Genomic DNA, 14,565 nt, shown 5'->3' on the forward strand with positions numbered 1-14,565 from the left:
TTTCCTGACTTCCTCCTACTCTTCCAATCTCAGCTTCTTGCTGTCCTAATTTAGGACGTGATTTTATAACCATCCGTACCCATCTGTGAGCTACTGTGGTTGTGGAAGTTTATGGCACTTGGGGGCATGAAGTCATTGACACTGAGGGTGTTGAAATCTGCACAGGCCTGGAGTGGATGGAGATAAAACCCATGGAGCAGAGCTGACCTGGGTGCAGATGTGTCCCCACAGCTGCCAGCCTCCCTCCACACCAGCCAGAGCTGTGCCCACTGGGGAGATAAAACCTCACGTCTGCTTCTTGTCAGCTGAGGAAATGGGTTGTGAGGGTGAGCTCTGTGCAGGCATCATGGTGTCACCTGTCTGCACTGAAGTGCAGGAGTGTCTGGAGGAAAGCAGCCCTTTCTGGGTGTGTTGCCGACACGGTATTGAACAGTCACCTTTGCTCCTGTGTGTGTGTCAAATAGGGCACCAGGGAGCTGTCATGTCCCCCTGCCACAGCTGCAGGGCTGTGCTCTCACTGTCAGATGTTTTGTGGCACCCAGGTGACTCTGCTGGACCCTTGGACCCTTTTACTGCCTGCTGCCTTTGTTTGCTTCCCATCCTTGTCTGAGGACACCTACTGCAGCATCTTTGTAATGCATCCCTGTGGGATGGACAGGGAAGAATTGCTGACTGTATTTTGAGCACCTGGCTAAGTGCAGTGACTGGGCTGCATGGGTTTAGCTAAGCAAGCCTGTTGGCAGAGCCAGGAGTTTAGCCTGGACCTTGTCAAGTGCCAGTGTGGTGTCCCAGGCACGCAAGAGCCCCTGCCAGCTTAAGCACAGCTCAGCAGTGATGCTGATCAGATGCTGACCCCTTTTCATGCTGCCTTTCCTACAGATGACTTTGCAATGGGGTGTTCCATTTCCTGTACCTCTCCTCTTCCTATGCTGCTCTGCTTTGCTTCACGCATAAATTTTCTCAATGAAGTGGGATGGCAAGTAGCTGTTTGCTCTTCTTATCCTTCAGGGAAGTAGTTCATGCCCCTACCTTTATCGTTTTGATCTCAAATTTAAAGAAAGCCTCCAGAAAAATATGTCAAGCTTGCTAGAGAAATCTGAATATATTTTTTTTTTTGGCCCAGTTGCTGGGGGTAACCAAAATACTCTGCCACATGCAGTAAACAGCTTTATGCACAGATAGAGAGTGAAGTCACAGGGCTCACTGTGGAGGAGTTCTAAGAGACACAAATAAGGACTACCCAGTGTTACAGGCTGTGCTTGATGAGATAAGGCAATTCAGAGTCAGAAGCTCTGGGTTCCATTACAGAATCAGTTTTTTGGATGTCCTGCTTTGGCTGCTTCCCCTGAAGTCAACAGAAGTTTATGCAGTCAGCTTGTTTTCCATGACTTTGGCAGAGGCAGGTTTTCACACCTGTTTAAATTAGACATTCGGGGTCTAAAGTTAATCAACTGCCATGTACAGGTGCTTTTCAAAACTGAGCCATTCTGCAACGAAAGGTCCTTTTCCTTCTTCTTTCCTGAGCTGTCCTACCTATGCAAATGATAAAAGCACTTGGGGGGAGAGAGAGACTCCATCCCAGTGCGCAGCGTCCAGATGAGAGGCTTCTGTGGTGGCATCACAGCTCAGTGGCAACACGGGATGAATATGATGAAACCTGGGAGAAGTGTAAAACCATGTCACCAATGCCATCACAGCAGAACTACATGGATGGGGTTGGGCTGTGTAGGAAGGTTGTGCCAGGACCATTTCCACCTCCTTGCTCTTCTGGAGAGGCTGTGGGAGGAAGGCAGTGGGGTTATGAGAGGCCTCTTTGGATGCGTTTCCACTGGAAGTGAGATTATAAATTTCTGCAGAATTGGCACAGCTTCTAGGCTGAGCCTCCAAGGCAGCATTCAGTTACAATTCAGTTTTCAGGTGTTCTCTGGCCACCATCACTTCTGCAGAAGTAGTGAGAGCAAACGGTGAGAGCCAGCTGATCCTGGCTGGGCCTAACCCAACTTCTGTGTCATTCCCACCCATCTCAGCGTGTTTTGGTTTGTGCCTCTTCTCCCAGTTAAGGAGAAGAGGCAGAAACCAGAGGGCAGAGCTTTTAATTTGTTTTTTTCCATGCTTCTCTTCTTCTGCATCCTGTTGTATGGTCAGATGGGATACTACTGAGCAGAGAACACAGCCAGGGAACAGCCAGGGCTGGTCTCGTGCAGGGTGGAAAAGGAAGAATGCAGACACAGTGGGGAGAGTGGGTGCTCCTGGCACTGGCATGAATGGGAGATGCACCCACGCATGGTACTGGCCACAGCTGGTGCCTCCTGTGCTCACAGCATGGCTTCTCCATTCAGCCTGGCTTCCTCTCCTTCCTTCTCACTGACTGAGCTTGAAAGATGGTGGTGAGGAACATTTTTTTTTAAGCTAGTAACAATTAATTCTTGTTTAATTGCTTTGTGTGATCAACTTTTCCTGCCTTATTGATGCTGATTCGTGCATCATAGAAGGCTGGCCTTGCTGTGCCCCATGGGTAGAGGCTGACTCATACCAGCTTTGCTTTGAGATAATGCAGCAGGGACAGATGAGTAGGAACCTGTTGAGATATGACTTGGCAGCCCCAAAAACCCAACTGTGTCGTGGGTCACAACAAAAGAAGTGTGGCCAGGAGGTCAACGGAGGTGATTCTGCCCCTCTACTCTGTTCTGGTGAGACCCCACTGCAGTGCTGTGTTCAGCTCTGGGGTCCCCAGCATACAAAGGACATGAATCAGTTGGAGTGAGTCCAGAGGAGGGCATGAAGTTGATCTGGGAGCTGGAGCACCTCTCCTGTGAAGACAGGCTGAGAGAGTTGGGGCTACAGGTGTATGTGTAGTGCTCCATTTGCTGTAGCATAGAAGAGATGTGCAGTTGGATACAGCTCCATCTTCTCCCTAGTTTCCATTTGTTAGGGAACCTCTGGAGTCACAGCATGAATGCTGATCCCAGTTGATTTAATCAGGAGCTGCTCTTAACTCCAGCAGCTGTTTTTTTGCAGGAAACATTTCAAGAGAGAAGAAACTCACTTCTGAGGCTTAGCCAGTGAAAACAAGTGTGAGTTGCTACAAATGGGCACAGCACCATAGAAGTTAGTGCTGTTTCTCACAATTACAACTGGATCCTTGCATCCTTTTTCTGCAGTGCTCCCTCAAATCACATTGTTGCTGGAATCAGGATCTAGCAATGTGTGTATGTATATATTTTTTCTTCCTAGTGGGACTGCTTTATGCTGATGAAGGGTCAGTCATGCCATTTTATTGCATGCCAGGCTATCTCCAATTTAGACTGACACACAAGTAGCTGCATGCTGATCTTAGCAGCAAGTAGGCTCTGAATATCCAGTAGACCTTAAAATAGTGGAAAGAGCACAAAATGTTGTGGGGAGCTGTTGGATGCAAATAAAATTACAGCAATAGTAATGTGAGTATCCCCTCTACTTAATGGATGTGTGTGGACATGTTGCCCCATCTGCTGGGCTCTGCTGCAGAAGTGCCACCACAGCAAAGGTTGCTGTTGTCACAGGGAGAAGAGCACTGTCAGAGGTGAGGAGGAGGAGGCTCACAAAGGTGTGTGTGAGGGGTGCCCTGCAGTTCTCACACATTATATCAGGCAGAGCCTGGCTACCTTGGGAGTAAACCACCCCAGAAAGTAGAAATAGCAGTGCAAGTGCTGCATGGCACAGGGAGAGGGAAGCTGTGCAAAGCACCACAACTTCTGTCCTTGGTGTTTTATGTGATAAGGACATTTTGCTGCAGCCTGTGGTGTTCCTGCATCTCTGCTCTGAGTGAGGGGTCATGGCAGTACTTCCTGAGCCCTCGGAGTCATGCTGGGTGCCTTTGCCCTGGCAGCCAGGAGGAGTCCTTGCCTTGGGAGGGAGGCACAGCCTGGGATCTCCCACTGCACAGCAGCTCCTGAGCTCTGGGTGTAGCTGTTCATTGCCAGCAGTTATGTGGTTATGTGCTGTGTCTGGGGCTCACTCAGAGCCTGCAGCACCCAGGGCAGGGCACATGGGGAGCCTGAGCAGCGCCTGTTTGCTGTGACAGTGTCCCTGAAGCCAGGCCAGCTCTGAGACAAAATCTCCTACAGCCCTTACAGTAAAACAATAATAGTGCCCTCTTCCCAAGCCAAGAAGGCAAGGCCTGGGCATTGTTTTGGAGAAATGTAGGAAGAAGAAAAGAGAAAATAGTTGTATTTATTTTCAATAACTCATTCAGGTTGAACGGGTAAGTAGTTTTACAGTGCTGATTTATGGGCTGTTGCAAAATGCAAGAGCTGCTCACGATTGCAAATTTCATTGATCTTGACTCCAAGAATTTCAGTACAGTAATGTTTTATATAGTTTCTTCTCTCCCCAGTCCTGCCATTTGAAGTAATAAGGATGATTTGCCTTTATGCAGCCCAAGAGGAGACACAAGTCAGATGCTGGGAAGAGAACCTGGGCATCCTGATTTACAGAGCCAGGTCTGCTCCTTTCAGAGGGGAAGCCTTTCTTTACAGAAAAAAACTGCCCTGTCTCCATGAGTAAGAGTCCATGCTTTATCATGCAGTTAGCAGGCAGTCTCTGCAGGCTCATTTGTCTCATTACCACTCTAAGGACACTTGTCCATGCCTATTTCATGGCCCCACCAGCATAAAGCAGTCTGCTGGTTCCAGTTTGCCTTGATCACGGTGGTGATGGGTCATTATGCTCCTTCCCAGGGTGTGAGGCTTCCAGCAGTGGTCCCAGCCTCGGCACTGCCTGTGGTAGCAGCCATGGTGTGTGATGCTGTGCACTTCTGAAAGATCTGTATGTTTTTAGATGGTGAGCACTCTCCAGATATTTGGGGTTGGGGTTTCTCTGAACAAATGCTAGTGTTCTGGGTAGCTTCACTGCTTTTTCCTAGTCCAATTCATTCTCTTCCTCCAGAAGTAGCACTCTGTCATATGGGTGTTTGGCATACTGCAGGAGGAGCAGTGCAGCTTGCATTTACATTTATGTGTAAACCCGCCAGAAAACATTTCTATTCTTACTGGCCCAGATTCCTCCTGCCCATGACTAACCATTGCTGAGCCACAGGAGTTAGCATCACTGCCTTTAAGTGCTGCAGGCCTGTCTTCTCAAAGGTTTATCTCTGCTTTTTTTAATTAAGTATGAATCTGGAGGCAAGCTACATCCCACTGTCTATTTAGGGAAGAATAAATGCCAGAAATCCTGCTTTGGGCCTGTGAAGTCAGTTCAGAAGAATTCAGAAGAATTGGGCTCAAAGAGCATATTGTATTCTGTTTCTCCTCTCAGTCTGAGTTCATCTAATATCTGCAAATGAGAGAGACTTTGCAGTGTAGTCTGTGGTGAGCCTGTGTGTGATGTGCTGAGACACTGCTCCCAAGGACTGCTGCAGGCAGCACAGCCCTCTCCTGTTTGACTCATTTTGGGTTCTCAGACGTCAGGCTGCCCTAGCAAATGCCTCCCAGCAGCTCCAAGAGAGGAAGTGTGCCATGCTGTGCTCTGCCTTGTCAGCGTGGGGAGGCAGGAGGTGCAGTGACAGCAGCTTCTCCGTGTGTCTCAGTTGGCTCTGACAGCACAGGTTGCTCCCAGGTTTGCTGACACCCTGGGACTGTGCTTTGCTTGCACCGAGTCCCTGCCTGCCTGGACATCCTGATGGGTTGGAGGAACAGAGTGGAGAAGAGTCCTTGGAAGAGAAGTGGGTTTGGACTGTGCTTTTTGTGTCAAAACTGTTTGCTAATGGCAAGAATATTTTTTAAAAGAAAGTAATTAAAGAAAGAAAGCTCTATACAGGTTTTTCTCATGCTGTATGTTTTCTATGTCAGTCCAAGTCTGCTGAGAGCCACACTGAGCCACTGCCTGTTGTTGAACTGTGCTTGGGCTTTGCAACTGGGCACTGCTTGGGAATACAAGAGAACCTGCTGCTGCCTACTCCATACTGTTCCCTCTGCCCCCTAGGCTCCAGTTCTAAACTTCACTGTCAACAGTCTTTCTGTGTCACTTATTACTGCTTGTACTCATTGTGCTATCCTGGTGTGCCCAGGTGTCACATTAAACCATCACAGGAAAGACAGTCCTCACTTCTGGAACCCACAGTTCAGCTTCTTCTGGCAGGGAAAGTGACCCACAGCTCTAAGGGAGGGTTGATGTTTGATTTATTTTCTTTTTTTTCCCTCCTATTTCAGCATGTCTGTTTCCATCTTCCCTATCATTGTGTATGGATGCACACACACCTCTGGCTTTGTTGTCATCCAAATTTTATCTTCCCACATAAGACTTTTGTGGTATATTTTCTTGGAGCTCTGTAGGAAGCCTAGTTTTATGCAGGAATATCCTAGTCTATTGTCCTGATGAGAGATAAATAGCTTGGCATAAACGTAGGAGGTGTGCAAATGAAAACAGAAGTTTCCAAGTTCTCTAGAAATGAACACAATGTTCTTGCTCTGTTTTATAAAAGCTCAGTTTGCTTTCATTGAAAACACTACAGTTTTGTCTCTGATTTTAATGGGGACAGGACCAAGGGCTGTGGGGGGCATGGGCAAAACTGTTTTCCTCCTGCAGACTTGCAAGCCTAAAGCACCTTGTTCTTCCTGGCTGCAGAGCGCTGCGATGACTGGGGTGTGGACACCATGAAGCAGATCCAGATTTACGATGGGGAACCTGCCAAGATCAAATGCCCACTTTTTGAGACCTTCTTGAAGTACAACTATAGCACAGCCCATTCTGCTGGCTTAACCCTGATCTGGTACAGGATCGCGCAGGACCGGGATCTGGAGGAGCCCATTAATTATCGCCTGCCTGACAATCACATCAGTAAGGATAAAGACACCCTTTGGTTCTGGCCTGCTCTTCTCAATGACACTGGGAATTACACCTGCATGCTCAGGTAGGTTGTGTGGTGCAGTTTCTGTACATCTTCAGTGCAATCAAAGGACTTTTGTGGAGGTGGGGAAAGGATGCTGTTAGCATCAGAGCTTTCTGTGGGGAGACTACCATTTACAAAAGCATTAATGGGAAAAGAATGTTGCAATTATAGGACTGCTCAGTGCTGAGCCAATTTACATGGCAATAATGCTTGGAGCCTTGCAGACACTAATGAGTGTGCCTCTCCTTGCTGCAAGTGTCCGTGAAAATATTATTGCTGAGCCCATGGCAAAATCCACAGGCACTCACCATTAAGAAGTGATCTGCATGTCTAGAGTAAAAATAGCTTCAGATGCAGGGGTAATGTTTTGACTGCACACTAATTTGGCAAAGATTCATGAGATTCAGACTTCTAGGAAATTAAGGGTGTCTCTAACTGTGGTGCAAAATGAACGTAGCATCTGCTGTGTGTAAGAGCTCTTTTTGGTCTTCCTCACGTTGTCTTTTGTCTGTGTCTTTGACCTTATGATCTGCTTTAGCAGCAGGAGAGTGGATTTTGCTTGTTAGTCATCTTTATAGGCTTTTGTGAGCTTGTGTGGCCACCTCTGGTGGGGTTTTCTTTGCCATTTATAAATGAGTCAACTAAGGCTGTACATACCTCATCAGCACTGTGATGCTTGTTATTGCAGATGTAATTTTTATTTCATTCCACTCCACTGCTGTAGGAGTAAACAAGTTTCAACTAATCAGCCCTGTTCTCATCCACCCTTAGGAACACAACCTACTGCAGCAAAGTTGCTTTTCCCTTGGAAGTTGTTCCAAAAGACCAGCACTCTTGTGTGAGCCATTCCATAAAACCCACTGAGGAGATGTTCTACTTGGAGCATGCCAATCAGAAGATCACGTGTCCAGATATTGATGGGTTTTATCCTGCCAGTGTGACACCAACTGTCAAGTGGTACCTGGTAAGAAGAGCTTACTTGCAGCAGGGGGATGCAGTGGTGTGTGTGAAAAAGCAGTGGTTGGCATGGCAGTCATGGAACTGCGTTTCAGAGTCTCCCCAGTGATGATACTGTTAATGAAGCTTTACTAATTTTAAGAGCTCTGCTTCCATTGAGTTCATGGGTAAAACTGCTCTTGGAAAGAAATTGAGAGCTAACGCTGAAGCTTTTTTGACCAGTGTGCACAAGTGAAAAATACTTCTAGGAGGGATTTAGGTGGCTCAGTTCAGTTATGGGCAGTGTGCCTGACCTGCTGTGTGTGAGCCTCTCACTTTCCTGGAAAGGAAACTGTCATTCATATTCCCTCTTCTTTAAAAAAACCCACCTGTTCATGAAAATTGCATCCTTTGCAAAATCCTCTGAGGTCAGGAAGTGAAGTTGTACATCAGGCAAAGACAATGGGTGTCCTGTTTGACACAATTCAGCAAACCTCTTTTCTGAAGACTGATACATCTCTACCCCACCCTCCATAGTTTTCTGATTATTAGACTGTATCCAGCCATCCTCAGGCTCTTGCCTACAGAATTACTGCTCAATTTTATTAAATATGATTTCACTCTTTCTCTCTAGGTGGATGCCTTTAGTCAGTAGAGAATAAGAAGTCTCAGGGGATGTAAAGTCTGAGAGTTCTGGGAATAAATTCTTTAATAACATACTATACGGTGCTTTTGTATTTCTAGATAGAAGATTTTGTATAAATGAATTTCATAAGGGAAATTGTCAACAAATATACCTGCTGATTTAAAAAAGAAATTAAAAAGACCCAAAAGGAAAATCCCACCTCTAAAACCCTTCAGGAGAAACTTCCTCTTGTATCAAGAGGAGCCATTTCACTTCAGTAGTTTAAATGCTTTACTTGTATCATTCATTGAAATTCACATCTCGGCAATCAATTAGCAGAATGAAACACAAAGCCCCTTGGAAGTAATTTTTCAGGCAGCAAGTCATCCCATGCCTAATAAAAATCATTAAAAATGGTATATGACCCCTGTACTAAACTACCCCATTAGGATGTATCAGATTTGGAAATGTACCATTCAAAAATAATCTCTTAGAAAATGTGCACATCTTTGGGTTTTATGACAATCAAGATGTTATCTGCATAGCCTCTTTCTGAAAAGGGATCTCCAGCTTGGTATTTTGGCAGTTTTTCTGCCTTGCCTGACAGAAAGAGAGGAGTTATTAAGGTTTATGTACTATAGATTCTCGTTTGCTATTTGCACATTCTGGGGCCTCATCCTGAACTGAAGGCAGCCAGGAGAGCTTGATTAGTCCCAAAAGATGGACATCAATGGGGTACATGTCCTTTAGTCTTGGTATCCATTTGTGAATACGTCATCATTTTCTTTTTATCACTTTTTACTTCATTCTTCACTCTGCTGAGGTGCTCACTTTGATTGCCAAGGTACTTCTGAATCAGAGATCTCTCCTTTGTAAAATTGTCTGTGTTTAAAGTGGGATAAAGTTATTAGGGTGATCTGCTTCATCACTTCATTTTCAAGGTGAACATAGCAGTCTATATTCCAACATGCTCAAAGTTCGTGGTATTTAGGTCTGACCTACATCATGATCCCAAGTGTCATATTAATAGTTTAAATGAGATCTTTGTAGAAGCATTTAAACCAATATCTGTACTTTTGAGTCCCAAACTCAAGTATTTTTCTGCCTGACTCCAGAACTGCAACTCGGTGGATGGCTTCTATGAGCGATACCCCCAGGGGCCCAGGCTTGTCATTGGCATTGTCCGCAGTGCCTATAAAGGGAATTACACTTGCATTGTGACATTCAAGGACCACGGAAGAACCTATAATCTCACCAGAACCATAAAGATGAAGGTGGTGGGTAAGAATGACTTTAAAATGTGTAAAATGCATGTGGGTGTCTGCAGAAGTGGTAAAAAAAGCTGCAAGAGTTTGTTGCAGGATCCATTTGTGGTTGTAGTCCATCTGCATTACCCAATTGACGTGATGGTTTTTTTCTTGCTGGGGTCAGACCTGTGTGGCTGTCCAGAACATACTGCAGTAGATGTCTCTCCTGCCACCTTGTCAAATGCCCCAAACACAGAGTGGCCAGCCTCAGGGTGGTGAGGTTCAGCCCATGAGATGGCCAGGGGTACCCTCTGCTGGCATGTGAATGCATAACCTTGGCACTCCTGCTCGTGGTCTCCTTTGCTCATCACTACTTGTGGGATTCTCACTTCATAGCCAACTGGTCTTGGTCTTCTTGGAATCTCAAAGCCATTTGTGCTGGGGTTGAGACTGCTAATCCGCTAGGCAGAACTCCAGGTACTCACTGCTTGGACACATCTGTTCCAGGCACAGAGGCTCAGCTTATCTGCCAGGGAATTGCAGAGTTTAAAAACCTAGTGAGCTATAGGATACATTCTGAGTTCCTCAGAAACAGCTGTTTTAAGGGTTGAAATAGATATTTGTGACACAAAATGAGGTTTGTATTTTGTTTTTTAGAGCAGCAGTAAAAACAAACTGGTGCAGGTTATGCCTTGTGGGAGATGAGAAGGCTATGGAGCTCTTCTCATGTGAGAGGCCCAAACTAGCTTACCTAAACTTTGGGGGAGCCTTAAAATCAGGACCTGGCCCTGAGTTTGGGGACTAGGATTAGATTTGTGTGTGCACAGAACTCCACAGCAGGAATGCACCATGAGTTAGACTGGAGAACGTGCAGTGCAGTGCGAGGGCATTGGGAGTGAGGCTGCAAGAATTCCAAGTTTTCATGAGTCTGGGGCCCCATGGGGGCTCTCTGTTGTCTCCTGCAGGATCTCCAAACAAGGCCTTGCCACCACAGTTCACCTCTCCAAATGAGAAAGTTGTGTACGAGCTGGAAGCAGGTAAAGTCCAACACTCAGAGCGTGCCAGTGGGACAGGGAGACCCAGCCAGGCACAAAGCTCTCCCACTGCATCCCTGGTGCTTTCCCTCTCAGAGCACTCGAGCTGCCACGGGTTGCCTGGGGGACAGTGTGGGATGCTAATTTTTGATGGAGAGCACAGCTTTAAAAGCTGATTTTTTGCAAGATATTCAGGTGTGATGATACAAAACTGCAGCTGCAGAAGCAGATGAAACGGGGACACTCAGCTGCTTAGGAGAATTCCTGTAGGACCTTGTTTCAGCTGTGGCCCTGGCTGTGGTTTGCTCCCTTCCTCCCTCCTTCATTCACCCCTAGAGTGGCTTTAGTCTTTTAGCCAATTCTTGCTCATCTCCCCTTTTATTGGCTGATGACTTCCTAATTAGTGACAGCTCTCCTTCTGCTGACCTCGCAGCACTGGGTAATGGGGTACCACACCCTTTCCCTCAGCCCTTCCCCCACACCGTCAGTTTTGCCTAATAGCTTTTTGGAGCAATTCCCTCTATCAAATGGATTGTGTCCCATTACAGTGCTGTAATAAATGTGGTGGCAATGATGATGATTAGCACCAGAGTCTTGACTTTAAAGAACAGTTCCTTTGGCTCAGAAGGTCGGATTTCATCCATAGTCCTTTGTAACATAAAGTCACTTACTGATCGCCAAGATATTCACGCTCCTAAGTCTGATCTTGAGCAGAAGTCAAATTCCTGAAGAAGTATTTCCAAACCAAAATGTTTTTGTGGAGCTTGATCCTTCACTTTGTGGCATCTGTGCTGTGGGATTGATCAGCACTGCCTGGGTTTCCAAGGAAGTGGCTGGCATGGAGCATGTCTCTTTGGGTGGGTCACTTTGTGCAGTCAAGGAATTTGTAACACATTTGAGAAGGCAGGACATCCTTTTCTATTTATGTCTGTCACAAATCCTCATGTCCAGGGATGTTAAGCTGTTATTACAGTTTATGTCAGAAAGTGGATGTTGGCCTCATTCTTTCCTGAAGGAAGGCAGAGCTGAGGCTGATAGGATTTTGGAAAGCACTGAAGTGAAGGGGGTGCTGTTCCTGCACTGCAATACCTTTTCTCCTAGGAGATGATGGTCCTTTCTTTGCAGGTGATGACCTTGTCCTGCCCTGTGAGGTTTTCTTCACATTCCTGAAGGACTCCCGGACTGAGGTGTGGTGGACCATAGATGGGAGAAACACAGATGACATCACAGATCCCAAGATAAAAGTCACACAAAGGTAACATCTAATGTCAACCTTCATTTCTAATCCCCTGGGGGTGTGTGGTATGGGCATGGGACAGTTCTAATGGAGTGGGCAGTGTCCCTGTTATTCAGAAGCCCCTCTGTCTGCACCATGCTGTGATGAGCAGCAGGACCTCCAAGGAGGAGGCCTCCAGACCTGGACAGTGTCATATCTTACAGATGGATTTGAGGGAGCTTTGTTAACCAGTTCACATCATCATTTGTTCAGGTCCTGGTAGTGATGCCAACAGCTGCTGTTGTTCTGGGACTTACAAAACAGGGGCTAACAATTCTATTTAGAGGAGTGTTCCCAAATAGCATAGGGTATAAAAGTGTTTCAGAAAAACAGAGGCTGAAAACAAAAATGTAATATTATACATAGTGTTGATTAGGAAGAATAGAGATTCAATCACGTGAAGAACCCAAATGAGGATCGAAGTCCCATTTGCTGGATGCTGAGTTACAAGTGGAAGACAGTCACTGCCCCAGCTGATTTGCAAACCAATGTAGAAAAAGGAAAGGCAAAAGAAAATAAAGTATCCTCATTTTGCAGACGGTCAATTCAGGCAGAGAGAGACAAAGTGACTCATCCAGGACTGCATAGGGAATGTGACGTGAGCTGTGAATCTTGAGTTCACGAGATCTTCTTGTTTATAGGCAAGAACTTCCATTTCCTCTAAAAGGCAATGTGGCACAGCTGCAATGAGAAAATTATGAGCAGTAAAATAAATATTAAGGAAAATCAGATAAAGGAATAGCTGCAGCTGTATTACAATCTGAAGTGTATATTGATTTATAAATATCAAGTTATGTGTTTTGGCCTTTTTAAAGGAAGAGGTTATATCAGGGAAAGGAATATCTGTCACTGAAAACTTGCTGCACTTTCACGTCTGTTTTTCTCTTACAGTGAAATTACCAGAGATTTTGAAGACAAAACTCTGGTAAGGACTCTGACAGTTGCAAAGGCCACGGCGGAGGAGCTGAGGCGGAATTACACGTGCCACGCCAGGAACGCCAAAGGCGAGGAGCGCAGCCAGGCCGTGGTGCGCGTGAAAGGTGCGGTGCCTGCGCGGCAGGGTGGGCTGGGGGCTCCTGCTGCTGCCTTCAGCCTTGCCCTGCAAAACAGGAAGGGGGCAAAGAGTTCCATCAGGCCTTTCTGCCTAAGTCTGTTCTGTAGGAACTGCTGTCGTACTGCACCACTTCTCGGAGGCAAAGGGAACAAAGAGCCCTCCATGGGCAAGTTCGTGGGTAGAGAAAGGACAGATCTGTTGTCTTCATCCCATCCCTGTAGCACAGCTGAAGCAGAGCTGAGCGCACAGGCTGCTTGAAATGATTTCAGGTTATTTGGTTGTGTGAGGGTTTTGCATGACACAACAGCTAGCAGCTGGCATCCTCCAGAAGACAGTCTGCGCTTGCTGGCATTGCTCAGGGAGTGAGACAGTCACACCACAGCACTCTCTGCTCTTACTCCTTGCTGTCATGATGCTGCAGTCTAGATACAGCCACCTCAGCATGGATAGCATAGACTGATTCAGCTCTGCTCTGTGTGGGGTTTTCCAACATCGTTTTTTCATCAGAGATTTGGTTTTTTTTTCCCAGACCCACCTCTCAGTTATAAAAGCTATGTGAGGCTTCCTTATTAAGGTGGGTTTTTCTGCCTCCTTATTAGCCTCATCTAGAACTTCAACACCTGCTTCTACTGTAAGCCAGACCTCCCCGTCCCACAGGGAATGCTGCCATGGCTTGTGTAGCTCACACCAGACACCTTCTTCCTTCTACTCTGCATTATAAGCATAGGAAAGCTCTTGGAGGTCTTTACTGGAAGATCTTTTTCTTCTTGATACTTGTCCTCCTTCTATTTTAGTCTCATTCAATTGAGACAAACCTTTCTGGATTGTTAGGGAGGAACAATAGACCACACACATAACTGAGACAGGCTGAAACCATTGTCAGTGAGTTCTGGTGTGATAATATTTGTACATGTAGCAAAGTGAATCTGAAATACTCAGATTCTTTCCCTAAATATCAGTGCCTAAATACTGTTTTCTAGTGGACTGATCTGTACTATCCTCCCTTTTCCTCCCCATGTTCTTGGTTAGTTGACTGGGTTTGCTCTGGGCAGACATGGTTACCCTCTACCCACTCCTTCTTCCTGCTCTATTCCACAGCAAAGTCCAAGAGCCATCCCTAGCTGCTGCTGGCAGAGCAGCCTTATGCTAAGCTCAGTGCAGCCCATCCCTCTGCACATCCCATAGGAGCATCAGGCATGCCAGAAACTATCCCCTCAGCACCTGGCTTTTAGCAAGTGGCTCTGTGTGTTGGCTCCAACTCTTCCATTACATTAGGTCATATACATTTCTTGCTTTTTCTGGATGATTTCCCTCTCCTTCTTATGGACTTCTGCTGCTCATCACCTAATGGACATTGATAAATTCCTTCCATTTTTGATTTTGTAATTCAGATTTATTAGCAACTTATTAAATATTGGAATTTGGTGATGTTTCCACTCCCCGTTGTTCTGTTATTGTGCAGTTTGCCAATTTGCACATCAACTGCCACCAACAGAGTTGCCCAGGGATACAGTTAGAAATTTTC

The 14,565-nt window shown here is 46.1% G+C and overlaps 1 protein-coding gene across 6 annotated transcripts in view; it reads left to right on the forward strand.

The window, feature by feature from the left end:
- The window catches only part of LOC120504323 (interleukin 1 receptor accessory protein), a 49,245-nt gene that overhangs the window by 21,216 nt on the left and 13,464 nt on the right, over window positions 1-14,565 (forward strand). For all 6 annotated transcript variants that reach the window (XM_039713726.1, XM_039713732.1, XM_039713728.1 and 3 more), the window contains 6 exons: window positions 6,604-6,889; window positions 7,640-7,832; window positions 9,545-9,710; window positions 10,642-10,713; window positions 11,836-11,965; window positions 12,878-13,026. In XM_039713726.1, coding sequence (XP_039569660.1) covers window positions 6,604-6,889; window positions 7,640-7,832; window positions 9,545-9,710; window positions 10,642-10,713; window positions 11,836-11,965; window positions 12,878-13,026 — 996 coding nt within the window. The remainder of the gene's footprint in view (window positions 1-6,603; window positions 6,890-7,639; window positions 7,833-9,544; window positions 9,711-10,641; window positions 10,714-11,835; window positions 11,966-12,877; window positions 13,027-14,565) is intronic.

The sequence above is a fragment of the Passer montanus genome, unplaced genomic scaffold, assembly GCF_014805655.1.
Source record: "Passer montanus isolate IOZ18808 unplaced genomic scaffold, ASM1480565v1 scaffold29, whole genome shotgun sequence".
Lineage (NCBI taxonomy): Eukaryota > Metazoa > Chordata > Aves > Passeriformes > Passeridae > Passer > Passer montanus.